Genomic DNA, 17568 nt, shown 5'->3' with positions numbered 1-17568 from the left:
CGTGGGAAATCTCTGCACCTGCTGCTCAATTTTGCTGTGAACCTAAAACTGCTCTAAAAAATAAAGTCTATTTTTTAAAAAGAGAGTCGTTGACTCACATAATTGAAAAGTCCAGAGCTGGGGGAGGCTTCAGGGACAGCTAGATTCAGGGGCTCAGTGATACCGTTGTGATGCAGCCTTCACCTCTCAGCGTTGCCTTCTTCCCGGACTCCAGTAGGGAGCTCCGGGGGCTCCAGGCTTGATGATCCCTACTACAGAACAGAGGCTCTTTGCACCTGGGAAATTGCCTGGATAGGTGGGGCTCTTACTGGCCAGCTTGAGCCTGTGGCCACCCCTGCAATGGGGGAAGGGAGGTCCCCCGTCCCTAAAGGAAGATGCGAGGTTTTGTTGCTGGAGAGAGACTAGATTTGGGGTCAGCAAAAGCCATAGAGCAGATGACCAAGACTCCTCCAGCCCTAACATCTGATGTCTCTGGTGGCAGCTGCCTGCCATGTTGGGGGCAGAGGACAGGCTTCCTGCAGAAGGAGGTGGTATTTGAACTGGGCCTTAAAGGTCCTATGGCATGGCTGCAGGTGGCTAACAGCATGCTGGGCATGGTGGGAACAAAGGTGGATGAGCGCTCGGGTATATTAGGGAGCCACTGAGAAGACCAGTTTGGCGGGACAGTGGGTGTGTGAGGATTGGTCTGTGAAAGTACGTGAGGGTCAGACGGGGGCCTCCTGAGGGCAAGGAGGCTGTGCCTCTAGGAGTCTGATGCCCACCTCCCCCCAGGCGTTCCTGGTCTACGCCGCAGGGGTCTACTCCAACATGGGCAATTACAAGTCCTTCGGCGACACCAAGTTTGTTCCCAACCTGCCCAAGGTAAGCTGGGTGAGGGCTGGAGAAGGTTGGGGAATTTGGGGCTGGTGGGGTGGGAGTGGGGCCCTAAGCGGAGGCCTGACCCTGTCACTGCCATGCTGTGTGACCTTGGGTTGGCCACCCAGCTTGCTGGGTATAGCTTCCTCCTAACTGCTGATCCAAGGAGCAGACAGGGGGAGTCACCGGGCATAGTGGAGAAGCCTGGGCACAGGGAGTTCCTCCCTGGGACCCTGGGGCTCTGGCCCATCTGGGCCTGAGGGACTCCCAGCCCTTACTATGCACACGAACTGCCTGGCGGTCTTGTTGAAATGCAGCTTCTGACCGAAAGGTCTGCAGTGGGGCCTGAGATTCAGTATTTCTCAGGCAACACCAGTGCTGCTGGTCCATCGGCTGCTCTTGGAGCCGGAAGTTCTTAGATGGTGGAAGAGGAGCTCGGGGTGGCTCCAGAAGGCAGGTTTGGGTGGTACGGCTGGGCCAATGGCCTCCCTTCCCCTGCAGGAGAAGCTGGAACGTGTGATCCTGGGGAGTAAGGCTGCCCAGGAGCACCCAGAAGAAGTCAGGGGCCTCTGGCAGACCTGTGGGGAGCTCATGTTCTCTCTGGAGCCGAGGCTTCGACACCTCGGGCTGGGGAAGGAGGTGAGGCCCTCAACCACACGGGAAGCAGGTTGGATGGAATGCTGTCTGCGATCCTGGGATGCTGTGTGCAGAACGGGGGATGGAGAGAACTGAGAGCTGGAGGGAGCAGAGGAGGGAAGGAGGGGAAAGGCGGAGACCCAGGCTTCCTGCCTAGAAGCTGCGTGGGGTGAGCCCCATGGCAAGCCCGAGGGTTGGGCAGACCTGTGAGAGGCTGCAGCAGAGCAGCAAGAAGGCTGGAGATGGGACTCTGTTTGTTGTTTGTGTTATAATTTTCTCCTCTGGGAGTAGATGGAGGGGGCCAGGGTGGGGCTGCTGAGAGGAGGTGCAGGAAGCTGGGCCGGCCGGGGCTGGAGAGTGCGCTGGGAAGGCATTCATCAGCCACCGCTGCAGCCTCCGACCTCAGCAACTCCTCCTTCCATCTGCCCCCTCCCCCGACAGGGCGTCACCACCTATTTTTCTGGGGATTGTACCATGGAAGATGCCAAACTGGCCCAAGACTTTCTGGACTCACAGGTTTGGGGAACTCGGGGCAGTGGTTCGTTGGGTCCCCTTGCCACTGGCCCCTATTCCTGGGCCTCGGCGTGGGCCCAGGACACAGACAAAGACACAGTCCTTGGGGTGGAGAAGACTCGGGCTCCTTGTCTTAAGTGTCGGTCTGGCTGCAATGAAGACACCTTGCCCCGCCCCAGGCCAAAGGGCCTTCGGACAGCCTCAGGGAAGGTGAAGGCAGGACATCAGAGCCCCTGGGGTGGGCATTCACCTCCCAGCCCAGCAGCTGTGTGACCAGTTTCCCTGTCTGTGAAATGGGGCCTGCCTCATGTCGCCCTGGGCTAGCTGAGGTCATGTGGTGCCTGGCATAGCTGACTCTGTGCTTAGTAAAAGTTAGTGCTCAAGTGTACTGAGCAGAGCTGGAGAGTCTGCCCTGTCCTGCCCACCCACTCTGTCCTCTCCCTCCCCGACAGCCATTTCTAGACTTACTCTCCCCCAACCCCTGCCCTGGTCTTTTCCAGAACATCAGTGCCTATAACACACGACTCTTCAAGGAGGTCGGCCAGGACGGGAAGCTCCACTACGAGGTGCGGCTGGCTTCCGTGCGGGGCGCAGGTGGGTTCCTTTCTACATACGTGAGGATGGAGAACTTACTAAATTCTGCTTCCCAAATATCTCTACCCTCAGGGTAAAGCCACATCCATCTCTGAGGGCTCCATTGTTCATAACTCTTTGGTTACAAGTGAAGGAATCTATTTTTAATTTTCTTAAACCTAAAGTGGACTTTATAGCCTTGAGTAATTAAGAAGCCCAGAGTAAGAAGTCTTCAGGCACAGCTGGATCCAGCTGCTCAGCAGTTTTTCTCTCCATCTCTTAGCTGGGCTCTCTGACTTCATCCACAGCCGGCTGCTCCCACACGGGGCCTGATAGACACCAGCTTGGCCATTTCAGCAGAAGGAGGGGCCCCTTCTCCCAGCAGTTTCTTCATAAGGTCTGGGAGTGGCTCTAGTTTCTGTGTTTTGGATCCCGTATTTATCTGTGAACCAATCCCTGTGGTTAAGGGCCAGGTCTGTGATTGGCCAGATCTGGTCTCAAGCCTACCTCGGAGTCGGGCATTGAGGTCAGCCCCTCCCACCACCTGAACTGGTGGTGGTAGTGGCGGGGGATTCTCAAAGGAAAATTGGGGTCTGTTTCTGGGTTAGGGGTCTCTTCCTGGGGTCGGGGGGAATGGATGCAGTATAGACAGAAATGTCTGGGCCCCTATGAGAACCTTTGCAACCTGGCCCTCCCTTCCCTACAACTTCCCAGCCTCACATCCCTCACAGTCTCCGTGCCCCAGCCATGCTCAGCAGCTTTCAGTCCCCTGAAAACCCCACGTTCTCACACACCCTCTCCAGGCCTTTGCACAGTCTGTTCCCGCTTTCCGCCTAGAAGATCCTCCCTCCCCTACGGATGTTCGCCTGATGACACCTCCTTACCCTTTAGGCCATGCTTGGACATCATCACCCTCTCCGGGACCTTTCCCTGTCTTCCCATAACTGAGTCAGGGCCCTTCTCCTTTCCCATCAGCCAGTAATTCCCCAGTTATTTTTCTGTTTCCTCTGCTTGACCGCAAGCCCCTCGAGCGGACAGGCTGTGTGTTTCATTGCCCATTATCTCCCCAGTGGCTCGCACCTGGTTGATGCTCAGATACTCGGTGTACGAATAAATGAAGACGGGTGGGGAACTGCACTCCTGGTGGAGGGAACAGCATGAACCAAAGCAGAGTGGTGGGAAAGGTTAAGAATTAGCAAGTAGTCTGATTTGACGAGGGAAAAGGATATTGGGTTCAAGGGAACGGGAGCAGATCACACCAGCTGGACCCGTCCTCTTAGTGGTTAAGAGTGTGGCTTTAGAGTCAGGCCCCCTGATTGCATCAATTATCTATTGCTGTGTAACGAACATCTCCCAAATTTAGTGATATAAACCCACCTTTACATGCTCATGGACACCGTGAGCCAGGAACTTGGACAGGGCATGGCAGGAACAGCTCACCTCTGGTTGATGATGGCTGAGGCCCCGGTTAGGAAGACTTGGAGACTGAGGCTGACTTGACAGCTGGGGGCTGGAATCATCTTCAGCTTCCTTACTCACACATTTATGCTAGCTGACTGTCGGCTGGGACCTCAGCTGGGGGTGTCAACCAAAACACCTCATATGGCTTCTTCATACTGCTCGCGGTGGCTAGGCTCCAAGAGCGAGCAGTCCAAGAGAGCCAGGCAGAAGCTGTGTCGCCTTTCATGACCTAAGCTCAGCAGTCGCATGTGTCACTTCTGCTGTAGTCACAAGCCTGCCTTCCTTCAAGAGGAGGAAATACAGCCCCTACATCCTGATGGGAGAAGTCACACTGGGAGATGGGAGATACTGTGGCCATTTTTTTTTTCTTCTTTACATAATTTAGAAGCAACAAGCAAAATACAACAATGTGCCGGCATCCCATTGCTTCTGTAACAAATCACCACAAATTTAGTGGCATGAAACAACACAAATTTATTCTGTTACAGTGCTGGAGGCCCAAAGTCTGAAACAAAACTCCGGTTTCCTTCTGGAGCCTTCGGGAAAAATCTGTTTGCTCTTTCAGCTTCTTGAGGCTGCGTGTGATCTTCGGCTCACGGCCCTTCCTCACATCTCCCCAACTTCTTCTTCCTCTTATCTCATCTGCTTCCCATTCACCCTCTTGTCATCTCATATGGACTGTTGTCATTACATTTAGGGTATGGCTATCTTTTAAAAATACAGTCGGCCACGCTGAGTTTGAATCCTGCTCTGCTACTTGCTGCCTGGGTGACCTTAGATAACTTCCTTAAGCTCTTGGTGTTTCTTCATCTATAAAGTGGAGATAATTCTTTCCTTCCCTGCCCCCCCAGATCGATGAGAGGCTTAAATGAGTTGCCCAAGGTAAAGCACTTAGACTAGTTCATGTTACATAATATGTATATTTTTGAAAGTGAGAGTTTAGACTAATGTCTGTAGGCCGTGGGCAGCCACGGACATGCTTGGAGTAAGAGCGTCACAGTGAGAAGCCCGCGGGGGTTTCTTATACTGGCCTTTTCCCCGAGTGACCCCTTTTCCCTCAGAGCCTGCTCTGGATTCTGAGATGACTTCCAAGCTGAAGAGCTACGAATTCCAAGGGAGCCATTTCCAGGTGACCCGGGGGGACTACGCACCCATCCTCCAGAAGGTGGTGGAGCACCTGGAGAAAGCCAAGGTAGGGCTGGGGGGGTCAACGCCTGTAGGCTCCAGACCCCTCAGCAACACAGCGGGTTAAGGGGGTGGCCAGGTGGCCCGAGGCTGACCAGCCCTTGCTCACCCTCAGACCTATGCAGCCAACAGCCATCAGGAGCAGATGCTGGCCCAGTACATAGAAAGCTTCACGCAGGGCTCCATCGAGGCCCACAAGAGGGGCTCCCGCTTCTGGATCCAGGACAAAGGCCCCATCGTGGAGAGGTGAGGGGCCCAGCCTTCACCCCACCCCACCCCTCCTTCCCACCCCTCTTCCATCTTTGCCCTTTTCTCCCTCAGTTACATCGGGTTCATCGAGAGCTACCGAGACCCCTTTGGTTCCCGTGGAGAATTTGAAGGTAACTTCTGAGAGGCGGGGGGGTCAGAGCGGGAACCCTTTCCCCATGTCCCCTTAGGGCTCTCCCCTTCCCCCTTGGCAATATAATGACGATGACAACTGCCAACCGTGATGACGTACCACGTACTGGGCACTTCTTTTAGCTCATTTGACACCATTATCCTGTGAGGATTTCTGTCTTCACTTTACAGATGTGGGAACCGAGGCACAGAAGATAGGTGGCCGAGCCCAGGCCCCTTGGCTTTGAGCCACTTTGCTCTGCTACCTCTGGTGTCTGGTCTGGGCACAGGCTCTGTCCATTCCAAGCCTCGCTTTGCCACTCACTGGCTATGTGACCTTGGGCCAGTTAATCCCACCTCTGAGCATGAGTCACTCCCTTTTGCATGTCAGGAAGTGAGATATTATATACAGACTACTCAGCACAATGCCAAGCACATAAAAGTGCTGGGTGAATGGGAGCACAGTTAATTATGACTGTGAACTTGACTCGGCTGCTGTCATCCCAAGGCAGATGGCAGGCTGCCTCAGCCTCTATGCCCACACCCCCACGGGAGCCACCTGTGCAAGGCCGGGCATCCAGCCCGAGAATTTAGACTTGTCTCTGCCAAGCCTCTGGATGTAGAATCTGGAGCATCCAGCTGCCAGGAATCAGAGAGATTAGCCTGGGAAGAGAAAGAAAAGCCCCAACAGCCCGTGGGGGGCCTGGATCTGAGCGCATAGATTCAGGCCCAGGGACAAGGTGTAAGGGGGCAGGTGGCCTAGGGTCCTGAGGGGAAGACAGGTGTGCACACCTGCAGCTTTCCTGCGCAGGTCTGATCTGCCAGGCTTGTTCTGAGGGCTGAGACCTAAGGATCTCCCCAGCACACTTGATCTCAAAGGCCATAACTCATGGTGGTTATTAGAAAGTTATTTACGTGGCCAAAATTTTTTTAAATACAGGAAAAAAATCAGCTGCGATTGCACCCACCCCAAGATTAAAATTTTGAATATACTTTTTGCCTTTTGTTTACCATAGAGAGCTTATAAATGTTTAAAAAGATATACGTGTGTGTACCTTAAAAATCCATGTTTGTTGTTAAGTCATTAGAACAGTACAGAAGCATGTTAGATAAAATGCGAAATCCCTCCTTCACTACCTTCTCCTGTGTCACCCTTCTCCAAAGGTCACAACCATTTACAGTTGAGTACAGGTCGTGCCTGACCTTTGTCTAAGCATTTACACACACAGGCACACACACACACACACACACACACACACTACTCTTAATTCATCCAGGAAGTGAGATTATACTCTACGTATTGTTCTGTCATTTGCTTTTTTTACTTAATGCTGTATCTCAGATATCTTTTCATACCAGTACATATAGACCTACCGCCTTCTTTTTAGTAGCCGCATAGTATTCACAATATATCACGAATAACTTCCCATGCCGTTTGATGCTGTACTGTGTCTAACAGTTGCATGGCGTGCCAGCTTATAGCTGCCCCCTAATTTATTTAATCAATCCCTAATTGTTGGACATTTAGGTTGCTTTTCCTTCTTTTCAATTGTAATCATCCTGTCCTCCTGGCCTGGTGTGACGATCCCACCGGACAGAGTGGATCCAGACAGGGAGGATTTCACATTTATGTCCCTTGGCCAGGCCAACCCGTTCTTCTCAAGGGCCTGACCACGCAGTAGTCTAAGCCAGGCCTTTCTGAGGTGTGGTACATTTGGGAGGAAGGGTTCCCTGCTAAGCAGCAAGAGGTCTCTGCTCCCAGGACTCTTCAATACCTTTAATATACAGATGTAGTTAGGAACCTCTAAGAGCTTGGAGATAGAGCATACGGCATTGCCCGAAGTTATCTGATCAGGGAGCTCTTTCTTTATGAAGCCTGGTGCAGAAAACCCGTTCTATGGGGTGCATTTCAGAAACACTGCTTTGAGCCAGGAAACGTAACGGGCTCAGCCCCAGCCCTCCTGTTCAGCACTGCCACACAAGCCAGATGCTGTAGCCACGCGGGAGAGGTCACACTTCGTCCAGAAGAACACCTTTCTTTGCTCATATAGTCCCTTCCACTGGGACTCTGATCCTTTCCCCACCACTCCCTGTGTACTCCTCGCAAACTCCTTTAAGATTCATCTCATATGGATCAGTGAAGCCTTCTCTCCACAACCCACTCACCTCAAAGTGACCTCCGTGAAGGCAGGGCCAGGCCTGGGGCATTGCTGTCCCCAGTATGGGTCATCATACACAGCAGACATTCACTATATGCCTGAGGACTGGAGGGGTACAGGGGTCGAGTGGGGTGTGAGGTCCCACCTGAACTCTGCCAACCCGCAGACCCTTCTCTCCCCCGCAGGCTTCGTGGCCATGGTGAACAAGGCCATGAGTGCCAAGTTTGAGCGGCTGGTGGCAAGTGCAGAGCAGCTGCTGAAGGAGCTGCCCTGGCCCCCGGCCTTCGAGAAGGACAAGTTCCTCACCCCTGACTTCACCTCCCTGGATGTTCTCACCTTCGCTGGTTCCGGTATCCCTGCTGGCATCAACATCCCCAACTGTGAGCGTCCTCAGGCCCGGCCCCTCGGCCCCTCGAGCATGACAGTATCCCCCAGTCCTCCAGGAACCTCCATTAGTGTCGCCCCCTCCTCCTCCACATGCTCACCTGGCCATGAATTCCCCTGCTCGATCCGCCATCCCCGCCCATCGCTCAGGTCTGTAACCCTTGACCTTTGCCCTTCTCCCTTGTCCCTTCCCTGCTTTCTCCAGATGACGACCTGAGGCAAACAGAAGGCTTTAAGAATGTGTCACTGGGGAACGTGCTGGCTGTGGCCTACGCCACGCAGCGGGAGAAGCTCACCTTCCTGGAGGAGGACGACAAGGTGGGCACTGGCAGCCCGAGGGTCTGGGCTGGGCCTGGCCTGACATCACCCGATAGTAGGCAGGCAGACAGCCCAGTGCAGGGGAGGAGAAAAAGCTCGGCTTTAGTCCTGGCTCTGCCACTTCTCGGCCGTGCGACCTTGTGACTTTGGAGCCTGTTTCCTCACCTGTCAAAACGGGGAGGCAGCCCCCTCCTCCTAGGTTGTCGCTGAGTGTGGAGCCTGGTGTGGAGTCAGCCCTTACCGCACCTATGCATCACGATGGGCCCTCGGCTGGGCACAAGGGCCATTGGCAGGCTGTGTGGCCATGGCGGGATGTTGGTCAGCATGGGTGGTATCTGCTTGTCTTGGCAGGACCTGTATATCCGCTGGAAGGGGCCCTCCTTCGATGTCCAGGTAGGGCTGCACGAGTTGCTGGGCCACGGCAGCGGCAAGCTCTTCGTGCAGGTAAGAACGTGGCTGGCGGACCCCCAGCGCCCGGGCCTGCAGCTCGCCCCTCCCGTGACCAGCCCTTCCCAGGGTTGAAGGTGCCCCAGTCTTTGCCCTCAGTGTCTCTCCCTCCCCAAAGATGTCCCAGGAGCTCCAAGGATTGACTGGGACCTTCAGGACAGTTCAGCTGAGGTCTCCAGTACAGAATCTCCTGCACAGGAGGAATTGCTTGGGTCATGCCAAGGAAGCCTGTCCTGAGGATGTGACTCAGGCAGCCCTGGGACAAAGAGGCTAGGAGGGGGCAGGCTCTGGATGCTCCCAGTCCTGAGGCTGAGGTACTGTCTGTCTTTGTCCTGCTGTTCCTGGAGCCTGTACCTTTCCAGGTGTTGTAGGGGGCTGCTTCTCCCCAGAGCAGCCCCTTCCTGCCAGCCGGCTAGAGTAGCTGGAGCCCCCTCGACACCCACTGAGGGAATTTGAAAAAGACAGACAGCTTATCTTGCAGGCTGAGAAGAGCCCATTAATAACCCTCAGCACAGAGCTGCACAGACAAGATGACCAGAGGCGGGCGGGACATCACAGTGTGGGGTTCTGGGTGCAGCCTGCTCCCCATCGGGTGGGGCCGCCCCATGAATGGCACAGGAAGGGCTGAAGCCGGGCCTGGGAATCAGGAGGGTTCAGAGAGCAGGTGGTGAGGGCAGCAGTCTGGTGTCAGGCCTTGTCCAGGCTTTGACGTCCCAGGGAAGTAGGGACAAATGTGGCCACTTTGTGGCCTTGGATAAGTCAGTCCTCACTGAGCCTCATTGGCCCATCTGTAAAATGGGGTTCCTGACCTCTACTATGTGGGCTGGTGTGAGGAATAAAAAACAAAACCCTGGGGCTTGCGTGGCACACAGGAGACCCTCAGCAAATGCGTGTTCTTGTTAAGGGATCGATGCTCTGATTCCGCTTTGGGGCTCTTAGTCCCTGAGCCTCACTTTGCTCCTCTGGGAAGCGGGATAATTATGGAACTTTCTTTGGAGGATGATTGTGAGGATTAAATGGATAATACGTAAAAGACACTGGGCACATGCATAGTGCTGCGAGGGTGATGCTCGTTTGAGGAAGAGAAACATGTGCTGGGGCCTCTGCCGGCTTGGGGAGAAGACCTACCCACTGAGACATCTCTGACGAGTCTGGGGATAGTGGGTCTGGGTCGTCCCGTGCCTTTGGACAAGCCCTGCCCTTCTCGGGCCCTCGGAGTGGCTCTCTATGTAGCGGGGCAGCGGCTCTGGTTCTTCCACCTCCCATGGGCTCTGAGAGAGCCACTGGGGACATAGGACTCAGATTTGGAGGCAGCCAGTATGTCAGTGGACCTGCTGCTGCCGCTGCCTGCTCACTGCTCCCTGGTCACCTTTCTGAGCCACTCGTCAGGCCCTTGAGTCCCAGGGCTGAAGCCCTGGACCTGGGAAGGGGTACCTTCCCCTCTCCTGTCCCATGGCAATGACCCTTCTTTTGCAGGATGAGAAAGGAGCATTCAACTTTGACCAGGAGACAGTGATCAACCCTGAGACAGGGGAGCAGGTGAGGCCGGCTTCGGTGGAGCCCCAGGAGGCCAAGAGGGTGGACATGGGTAGGGTGGCAGCTGCCCCTAAGCCTGCTTCCTGGGCCTCCCCTCCCAGATTCAGAGCTGGTACCGGAGCGGGGAGACCTGGGACAGCAAGTTCAGCACAATCGCCTCCAGCTACGAAGAGTGCCGAGCCGAGAGCGTGGGCCTCTACCTATGCCTCCACCCCCAAGTGCTGGAGTACGAGCAGCAGGCGTGGGGACAGGCCTCCTCTGTGGGTGGAGGGGTGTCAGCAGGGAGGGCAGGGCCCAGGTAGCCTTGGACCACCCCTGCCACCTTGCGCTCCCTCCCCCAGGATCTTTGGCTTCGAGGGGAGTGATGCAGAAGACGTGATCTACGTGAACTGGCTCAACATGGTTCGGGCTGGGCTCCTTGCTCTGGAGTTCTACACCCCCGAGGCCTCCAACTGGAGACAGGTGGGGGCTGGGAGGAGTCCTCAGGAATCAGGGAGCCTGAAGTGAGGGACAGGATCAGGATCCTGGGTACAGGAATGGGACAGCCATGCCTATGAGGCACATGAACTGGGTTTAATCTCAGACTCCACTGCATATGGGGACAAGTCACATCACTATTGTGATACTCAGTGTCTCAGCCTGTGAAATGGGAGCAATAATGTCCCTGCCCACTTCTGAGGGCAAATCGAATGAGAGGACTTTACTACGACTCCTAATAGCTGACTTATAGGACTTACTCTGTACCATGCACAATTGTAAGCACTTTACATGAATAAACTCATTCGTCCCGAGTGTCAACCCCAGGAGGTAGATACTATCATTACCCTCATTTTGGAGATGAGGGAATTGAGGCACAAAGAGATAAGCTGGCTGGTAAGTAAAAGAGCCAGGATTCAAATCCAGGCGGTCTGCGTCCAGAACCGTGAGGCTAGACTGCTCGGTTATAAGATAAACTTTGGAAATAGGGTAAGCGATAGAAATGTTTTTGAAAAGTCAAACATGTTTTAAGGATGCAATATTATGTCATCAAAAAAACCACAAAACTTTAGAGTCAGGAAGCTTGGGTCTGAGTCCTTGTTCTCCCTTACCCGCTGTATGACCCTGAGCAAGTCACTTTACCTCTCTGTGCCTCTGTTTTGTCATTTGTAAACTGGGAAAAATGATGCCTTCTTTGTTCCTCTGTTGAATGCAGACAAGATTATGGAGGAGAAAGGGCTTGGGGTCCTAGTGGTGAGGGACACTTGAGGGTAACTGCTGTCATCAGGGCAGGGTTTGGAGCAGCAGAGGTCCTGGCCAGATATGGCCTCCTTGTCCTCCAGGGCAGCCTGCTCTCTCTTATAAACATAGGAACAAGGGGGCAACGGAGGGGAGAGGAACAGGCAGAAAAGGGGAGAATAAAACGGTAAGAACAATTGACAGTGACTACGTACTGTATATGTATATATATATATATCGGGCTTCAAACCAAGTACTCGATGTATCTTATCTCAGGGCTGCAAATGACTCCTTTCTCCCTGGCTCCGGCAGGCCCACATGCAGGCCCGGTTTGTGATCCTGAGGGTCCTGCTGGAGGCTGGCGAGGGGCTCGTCACCGTCACTCCCACCACAGGCTCTGATGGGCGCCCGGATGCCCGGGTCCGCCTTGATCACAGCAAGATCCGGTCCGTGGGCAAGCCCGCCCTGGAGCGGTTCCTACGGAGACTCCAGGTAAGTGGAGGCCTCTCACCTCGGAAGACCCCTCCAACCTCTAACACTGCCTCAGAGCCTCTTCATTCATTCATTCCTTCAGTCAGCAAGTCTGTCTACCGAGTGTTAGTTACCATGTGCCAGTAACTGAGAATAAGCTGTGATCAGTTTCTTATGTTGTAGTGACAGAAGGTTGACAATAGATGTGTAAACAATAAGTGAACGAGATAATTCCAGGTCATGACAAGAACCCCTCTCGCCACTCCTTCCCCCACCCCCGAGAACTGGCAGAAGTAAGGATCAGACCCACAGAATGTTAGATATTTGGAAGAGAATCAAATAGGATCCCCGGAAACAAACTATATAATCACCAAAACTCAAAATAGGCAGGTTGAACAGCTTTTATTTTATTTTATTTTTAATCAATTTATTTTTATGGTGACATAAGATAATGAAATCCAGTAAGTTTCAGGTGTACAATTTAACAGTAAGGCATATATATATATTGCATTGTGTTTGAACAGGTTTTAGATCCAGCTGCAGATAAAAGGAATTATACAGCATGTAGCACAGAGAAACAGAACATTCAATTTAAAAGAGAGGTTAGGAGACATGGAGGATCATGTGAAAAGGTCTAATGTACGTAAACTGAAGTTCCAAGAAGAAAGGAGAGAAAAAAGGAAGGAGGGGAAATATTCCATGAAATAATGGCTGAGAATTTCTTAGAACTGATTAAAGACCCAATTCATAAATCCATCAAGTTTAAGAATTCAGAGGAGAGAGGGAAACAGGTAGGAAGTTGGAGGAAAATCACAAATATAAGAACCTCCACAAATGAACTGTGGGCTTAGAAATACAAATATAGGGAAGACCAAAAGCCAAAAGCTGATTATTTGAAAAAGCTAATAAAATTGACAGACCTCTGACAAGATTTGTCAAGAAAAAGAGTGAAGGCACATATAAGAGCAGAAATTTAAAAGAGTACATACTACAAATATGGCAGAAATTTATGGCAGAAATAAAACCTACAACATAGGTAAAATTGACAAATTCCTAGAAAAAGATAACTTATTAAAATCGACTCATGAATAGTAGCTTGAATAGTCCAATAGCCACTATAGAAATTAAATCAGTTGTCTAAAGTCATCTACAAAAAATTCTAAGCCCACAGTACCAAATATTTAGGTAACAGATGGCATCGATTTTACTTAAACTCTTCCAGATAATGGAGAGAAAATGTTCTGTGCCTCATTTTATGATGCCAGTTTGACCTTGACATCAAAATTAAAGATAGTTCAAGAAAGGAAAATGTAAATGTTAAAATTCTAAAAAAAAATTTTAGCAGACCAAATCCGGAAAATACTAACGAGTTTATCCCCAAAATGCAAGGTTTATTTAACATTAGAAAATATATTTATGAAAATCATATCAATTAAAGGAGAAAAACCATGATCATCTCAACAGATTTAGAGAAAACCCTTGAAAATCACTTATTTCCATTTATGATGAAAACTCTTAGAAAACTCAAAGTTGAAAAGAATTTTCTTAACTGTTAAAGAGTGTCTCAAGAAATGAAAATATGATAAATGTCATCTGTTCAAAACACCAAAACATTCCAATTAAAATCAGGAAGAAGAGAAAAATGCTGTTCTGCTTCTGATTAACAATGCACTGACGGTCCTTAGCTTTTGGAAGGAAACAAGAAAAATGAAAGAAAAGTTTAGGCATTAAAGAGGAAGAAACAAAACTTATTGTTTTGCAGGTGATAGTATTGTCTACATAGGCAAGCCAAAAAGATCTACAAGATATTGAAAATCATAAAAGAATTCAGCAAGGTTGAATAAAGAACCAAGAGAGTTTTTCATGGAACTCGACAAGCCGATTGTAAAATTTAGATGGAAGCATAAAAGCCCATGAATAAGAGCCAAGGCATTCTTGAAGCTGAACAGGTTGGGGGACTTGCTCCACCACATATCAAAATTTATTCTAAGGTTCAGAGTTTAGGGCAGGAATGGACAAGTTGGCCAGTGAAACAGAACCAAGCACCAGGCATTGACTCTGGCATAGGACAGAGGTGGCACTGCAGATCACTGGAGAAAGGAGGGACCGTTTTTAATAAGTGGTGCTGGGACAAGAGGTTATCCTTAGGGACGGACAAATTGGATTTCTACCTTTGGCCATACACAGAATCAATCCAAGAGAAATTAAAGGCTTAAATGTGAACGGCAAAGTTTTAAACTGAGAGAAGAATATCTTTATGATCTCGGGGTGAAGGGAGAATTTCTCCAAACGCGAGAAGCACAAGTCATCAAGGAAAAGATCGATCCTTTTAACCAACTCCCTGGGCATGGACCTGTACTGGTCCGTGGCCTGTTAGGAACTGGGCCACACAGCAGGAGGTGAGCGGTGGGTGAGCGAAATTTCATCTGTATTTGCAGCCGCTCCCCAGTGCCAGCATCACCACCTCAGATCATCAGGCATTAGATTCTCATAGGAGCACCGGTCTCTGTTGCCAAAAAGGTTGGGGACCGCTGCCTTTAACGACATTAAAAATAACTTACATTCATTCGCAAGTTACCATAAAGAAGGTAAAAGACAAATCTTAAACTGGGATAAGGTGTTTATGACATATGTTAACAAAGGTTAATATCTAAATATATAAAGAACTTTAAAAAGAAGAAGAAAAGACAACCCAATAGAAAAATAAGCAGAATTCGTGACCAGAAGAGGAAAATGAGAAGCCCACCAACTTATGGGAAGACATTCGACCTCATTAGTAGTCAGGGAAGCACAAGTTAAATCTCATGAGATTTACACCCACCGGCTTGGCAAAAATGAACAACTGCCAGCGCCGCCCTGGTATGGTGAGCAGTGGAGACTGTCGCCACCGCTTCCGGAGTATAACTGCAGCTTTGGAGGACAACCTGAGTGTTATCTTTTAAGGCTATGTACTCACCCGACCTCTAGACCATTGATTCTTCTGATGAAAGCTGCATCCATTCATACAAGGATGTCTACAGCGGCTCTGAATGGCGAAAAGCACAAGTTTCACACCTACAGCAGAGGAGGTTAAAATTGTAGTGTGTTTATAAGTGGAATACCATACAGCGGGGAAAAGGGTGAGCGATGGCTGCATGCACGAACACAGATGAATCTCAAACATAACTCGAGCAGAAAAAGCAAATCACAGAATACAGGCAAACATAGAATATATGATTGAGAGTAAAACTCAGGGCAAACAAGATAATAACGCACAGAAATGAGGACTGTTTCCTCAGACGAGAGGCCGCAGTCAAGGAGCTATGATTGGTCTAACTCTATCTGGGTGGTGGTTGTATGAGTGTCTTATTCTTTGTAACATATATACTAGATATTTTGTGTATGAATTGTTTTATTTAAAAAAAAAAGCGGGTGATAGTAATGCCTTCCATGTGCACAGCTCAAACGAGACCATCGAATGGAAAATGTCAGCTTCGTTTTAATGGGCACTTACTCTGTGACCAGCACTTGAGCTGCGTTTCTCACGTATTTAGCACAGCAACGCTGTGAGAAGCACATGCAGTCCAGGGCTGGGCACCGTCAGCTGTGGCCCTGGCAGAGACCTAGGGATGCATGGTGAGCGTCCATCTAGGCAGTGACTCCTTCTGCCTCCCCACAGGTGCTGAAGTCCACGGGGGATGTGGCTGGAGGCCGGGCCCTGTACGAGGGGTATGCAGCAGTCACTGACGCGCCCCCCGAGTGCTTCCTCACCCTCAGAGACACGGTGCTGCTCCGCAAGGAGTCTCGGAAGCTCATCGTTCAGCCTAACACTCGCCTTGAAGGTAACAGGCTCCTGAGCCCCCTTCGGCGGGGTGCCATGCAGTCCTGTGGGAGCACAGAAAGGGCCTGGAACTGACTGGAAGGCTCCCCGGGGTGACTCCTGCCTCTCTCTCTTTCTGCCACAGTCTTCCCCATGCCAAACCTCAGACCAAAACCTTAGCATCTGCCACCACTGTCACCACCACTGCGCATACAGAGTTGCGCTGGTTGTCAGATGGCAGCAGAAAGTTTGAGAAAGGCCAGCAGAGCAGGGAACCCTCAAAACAGACCCATTTAACAGATGAGTAAATAGGCTCAGAGAGAGTGCTGCTGGTGGTCGCCAGCACTTGTTGAACACTCACTCAATGTGTTATTTTTTTATTTTTTATTTTTTTAGGTGAGGCAACTCTTGGTCGACCTCACAGATTGCAAGGACCTTGTCATCTTACAATCCCTTATTTTTTTTTTTTTATTTTTCTCACCTCCAGCACCTAATCTTCCGAGGTGGTCTCCCATCCAAGTACTAACCAGGCCCGACCCTGCTTAGCTTCTGAGATCGGGCTTGTTCAGGGTGGCATGGCCGTAGTCGATGTGTTATTGTATTTAATCACCACAGCATCTTGAGAGAAGAGGTATCATGCTCACCCCCACTTTACAGATGAAGAAACTGAGACTTAGAGAGCTTGAGAAACTTGCCTATGGTCCCACAGTAGACAGTCGAAGCAATTGCTGGGCTGTAAGGTCCCAGAGCCCAAGCACTGTGTCTGTTTCACCTAGCGTGGCACCAGGCGTAAATCTTTATTAAGTGCATGAATGAATGAATTCAGCAATTCACTAAGTACTCCTTTAATATTTCCTTCCTCATAGGGTTATTGTAACGATTAAATTAGGTAATAAACCTAAAACATTGAGCACAATTTTGGGCATATGGTAAGAGCGCAGGAAGAAATAGCTGCTTCGATGATTGATGATGATGACGATTCTCCTTCCCTATTAAGACCTTTCCCTGCCACTGTTTTTTTCTCCATCTTTCCCAGGCTCAGAAGTGCAGCTTCTTGAGTACGAGGCCTCAGCCGCCGGTCTCATCCGATCCTTCTCCGAGCGCTTCCCAGAAGATGGGCCCGAGTTGGAGGAGGTCCTCACCCAGCTGGCCACAGCCGATGCCCGGTTCTGGGAGGGCCCCAGTAAGGCCCCATCTGGCCAGGCTTGAGGCAGATTTGTACGGCCCCTCCCCTACTACATCAAACCAAGGCTGCAAGTGGCCCCTTTTTGTGTGTGTATTAGGGCTTAGTGGAGGGGCAGGATCTCGGGCCTTGGTGCTACCTCAGCCAAGGGTGGTGACACTAACCCCTTCCATCTGTCAGCACTTTCCAGTTTACCTAGTGCTTCCCCTGTGTTATCTCATTTGATCTGTGCTGCCCTCTGTGGACTGGGCAGGGCAGGGTGCCTTATCCTGCTTCCCAGGTGAAGAAATGGAAGTTCTAAGAAAAGATCTGTCTAGATCCTGCGGGACACAAAACGTCCCCCAGTCCAGTGCTCTTCATGTATTTTATAACCAGAAAAATAAATACTGGAGACAACCACCACCTTTAGGGTTTGTATGATTCCTCCTTGACTTTGCCTTACTTCTCTGTTGCTC

At 50.8% G+C, this 17568-nt stretch overlaps 1 protein-coding gene across 8 annotated transcripts in view; it reads left to right on the top strand.

Annotated features, from left to right (window-relative positions):
• Positions 1–17517, top strand: part of DPP3 (dipeptidyl peptidase 3) — a 26919-nt gene extending 9402 nt beyond the window's left edge. For 6 of the 8 annotated variants that reach the window (XM_039840791.1, XM_039840795.1, XM_039840793.1 and 3 more), the window contains 16 exons: positions 772–861; positions 1357–1494; positions 1933–2007; positions 2505–2598; positions 5100–5230; positions 5339–5469; positions 5545–5603; positions 7946–8140; positions 8350–8462; positions 8814–8906; positions 10386–10448; positions 10547–10671; positions 10787–10907; positions 11973–12152; positions 15790–15952; positions 16967–17517. In XM_039840791.1, the coding sequence (XP_039696725.1) occupies positions 772–861; positions 1357–1494; positions 1933–2007; positions 2505–2598; positions 5100–5230; positions 5339–5469; positions 5545–5603; positions 7946–8140; positions 8350–8462; positions 8814–8906; positions 10386–10448; positions 10547–10671; positions 10787–10907; positions 11973–12152; positions 15790–15952; positions 16967–17139 (1944 nt within the window). In that variant the 3' untranslated portion in view covers positions 17140–17517. The remainder of the gene's footprint in view (positions 1–771; positions 862–1356; positions 1495–1932; positions 2008–2504; positions 2599–5099; positions 5231–5338; positions 5470–5544; positions 5604–7945; positions 8141–8349; positions 8463–8813; positions 8907–10385; positions 10449–10546; positions 10672–10786; positions 10908–11972; positions 12153–15789; positions 15953–16966) is intronic. The other 2 variants (XM_039840798.1, XM_039840797.1) reach the window with 1 other exon arrangement.
• The last annotated feature ends 51 nt before the right edge of the window (positions 17518–17568 follow it).

Source organism: Pteropus medius, unplaced genomic scaffold (assembly GCF_902729225.1).
Source record: "Pteropus medius unplaced genomic scaffold, Ma_sr-lr_union100, whole genome shotgun sequence".
NCBI classification, from domain to species: Eukaryota; Metazoa; Chordata; class Mammalia; order Chiroptera; family Pteropodidae; genus Pteropus; species Pteropus medius.
This window is presented reverse-complemented; position numbering and strand designations above follow the sequence as displayed.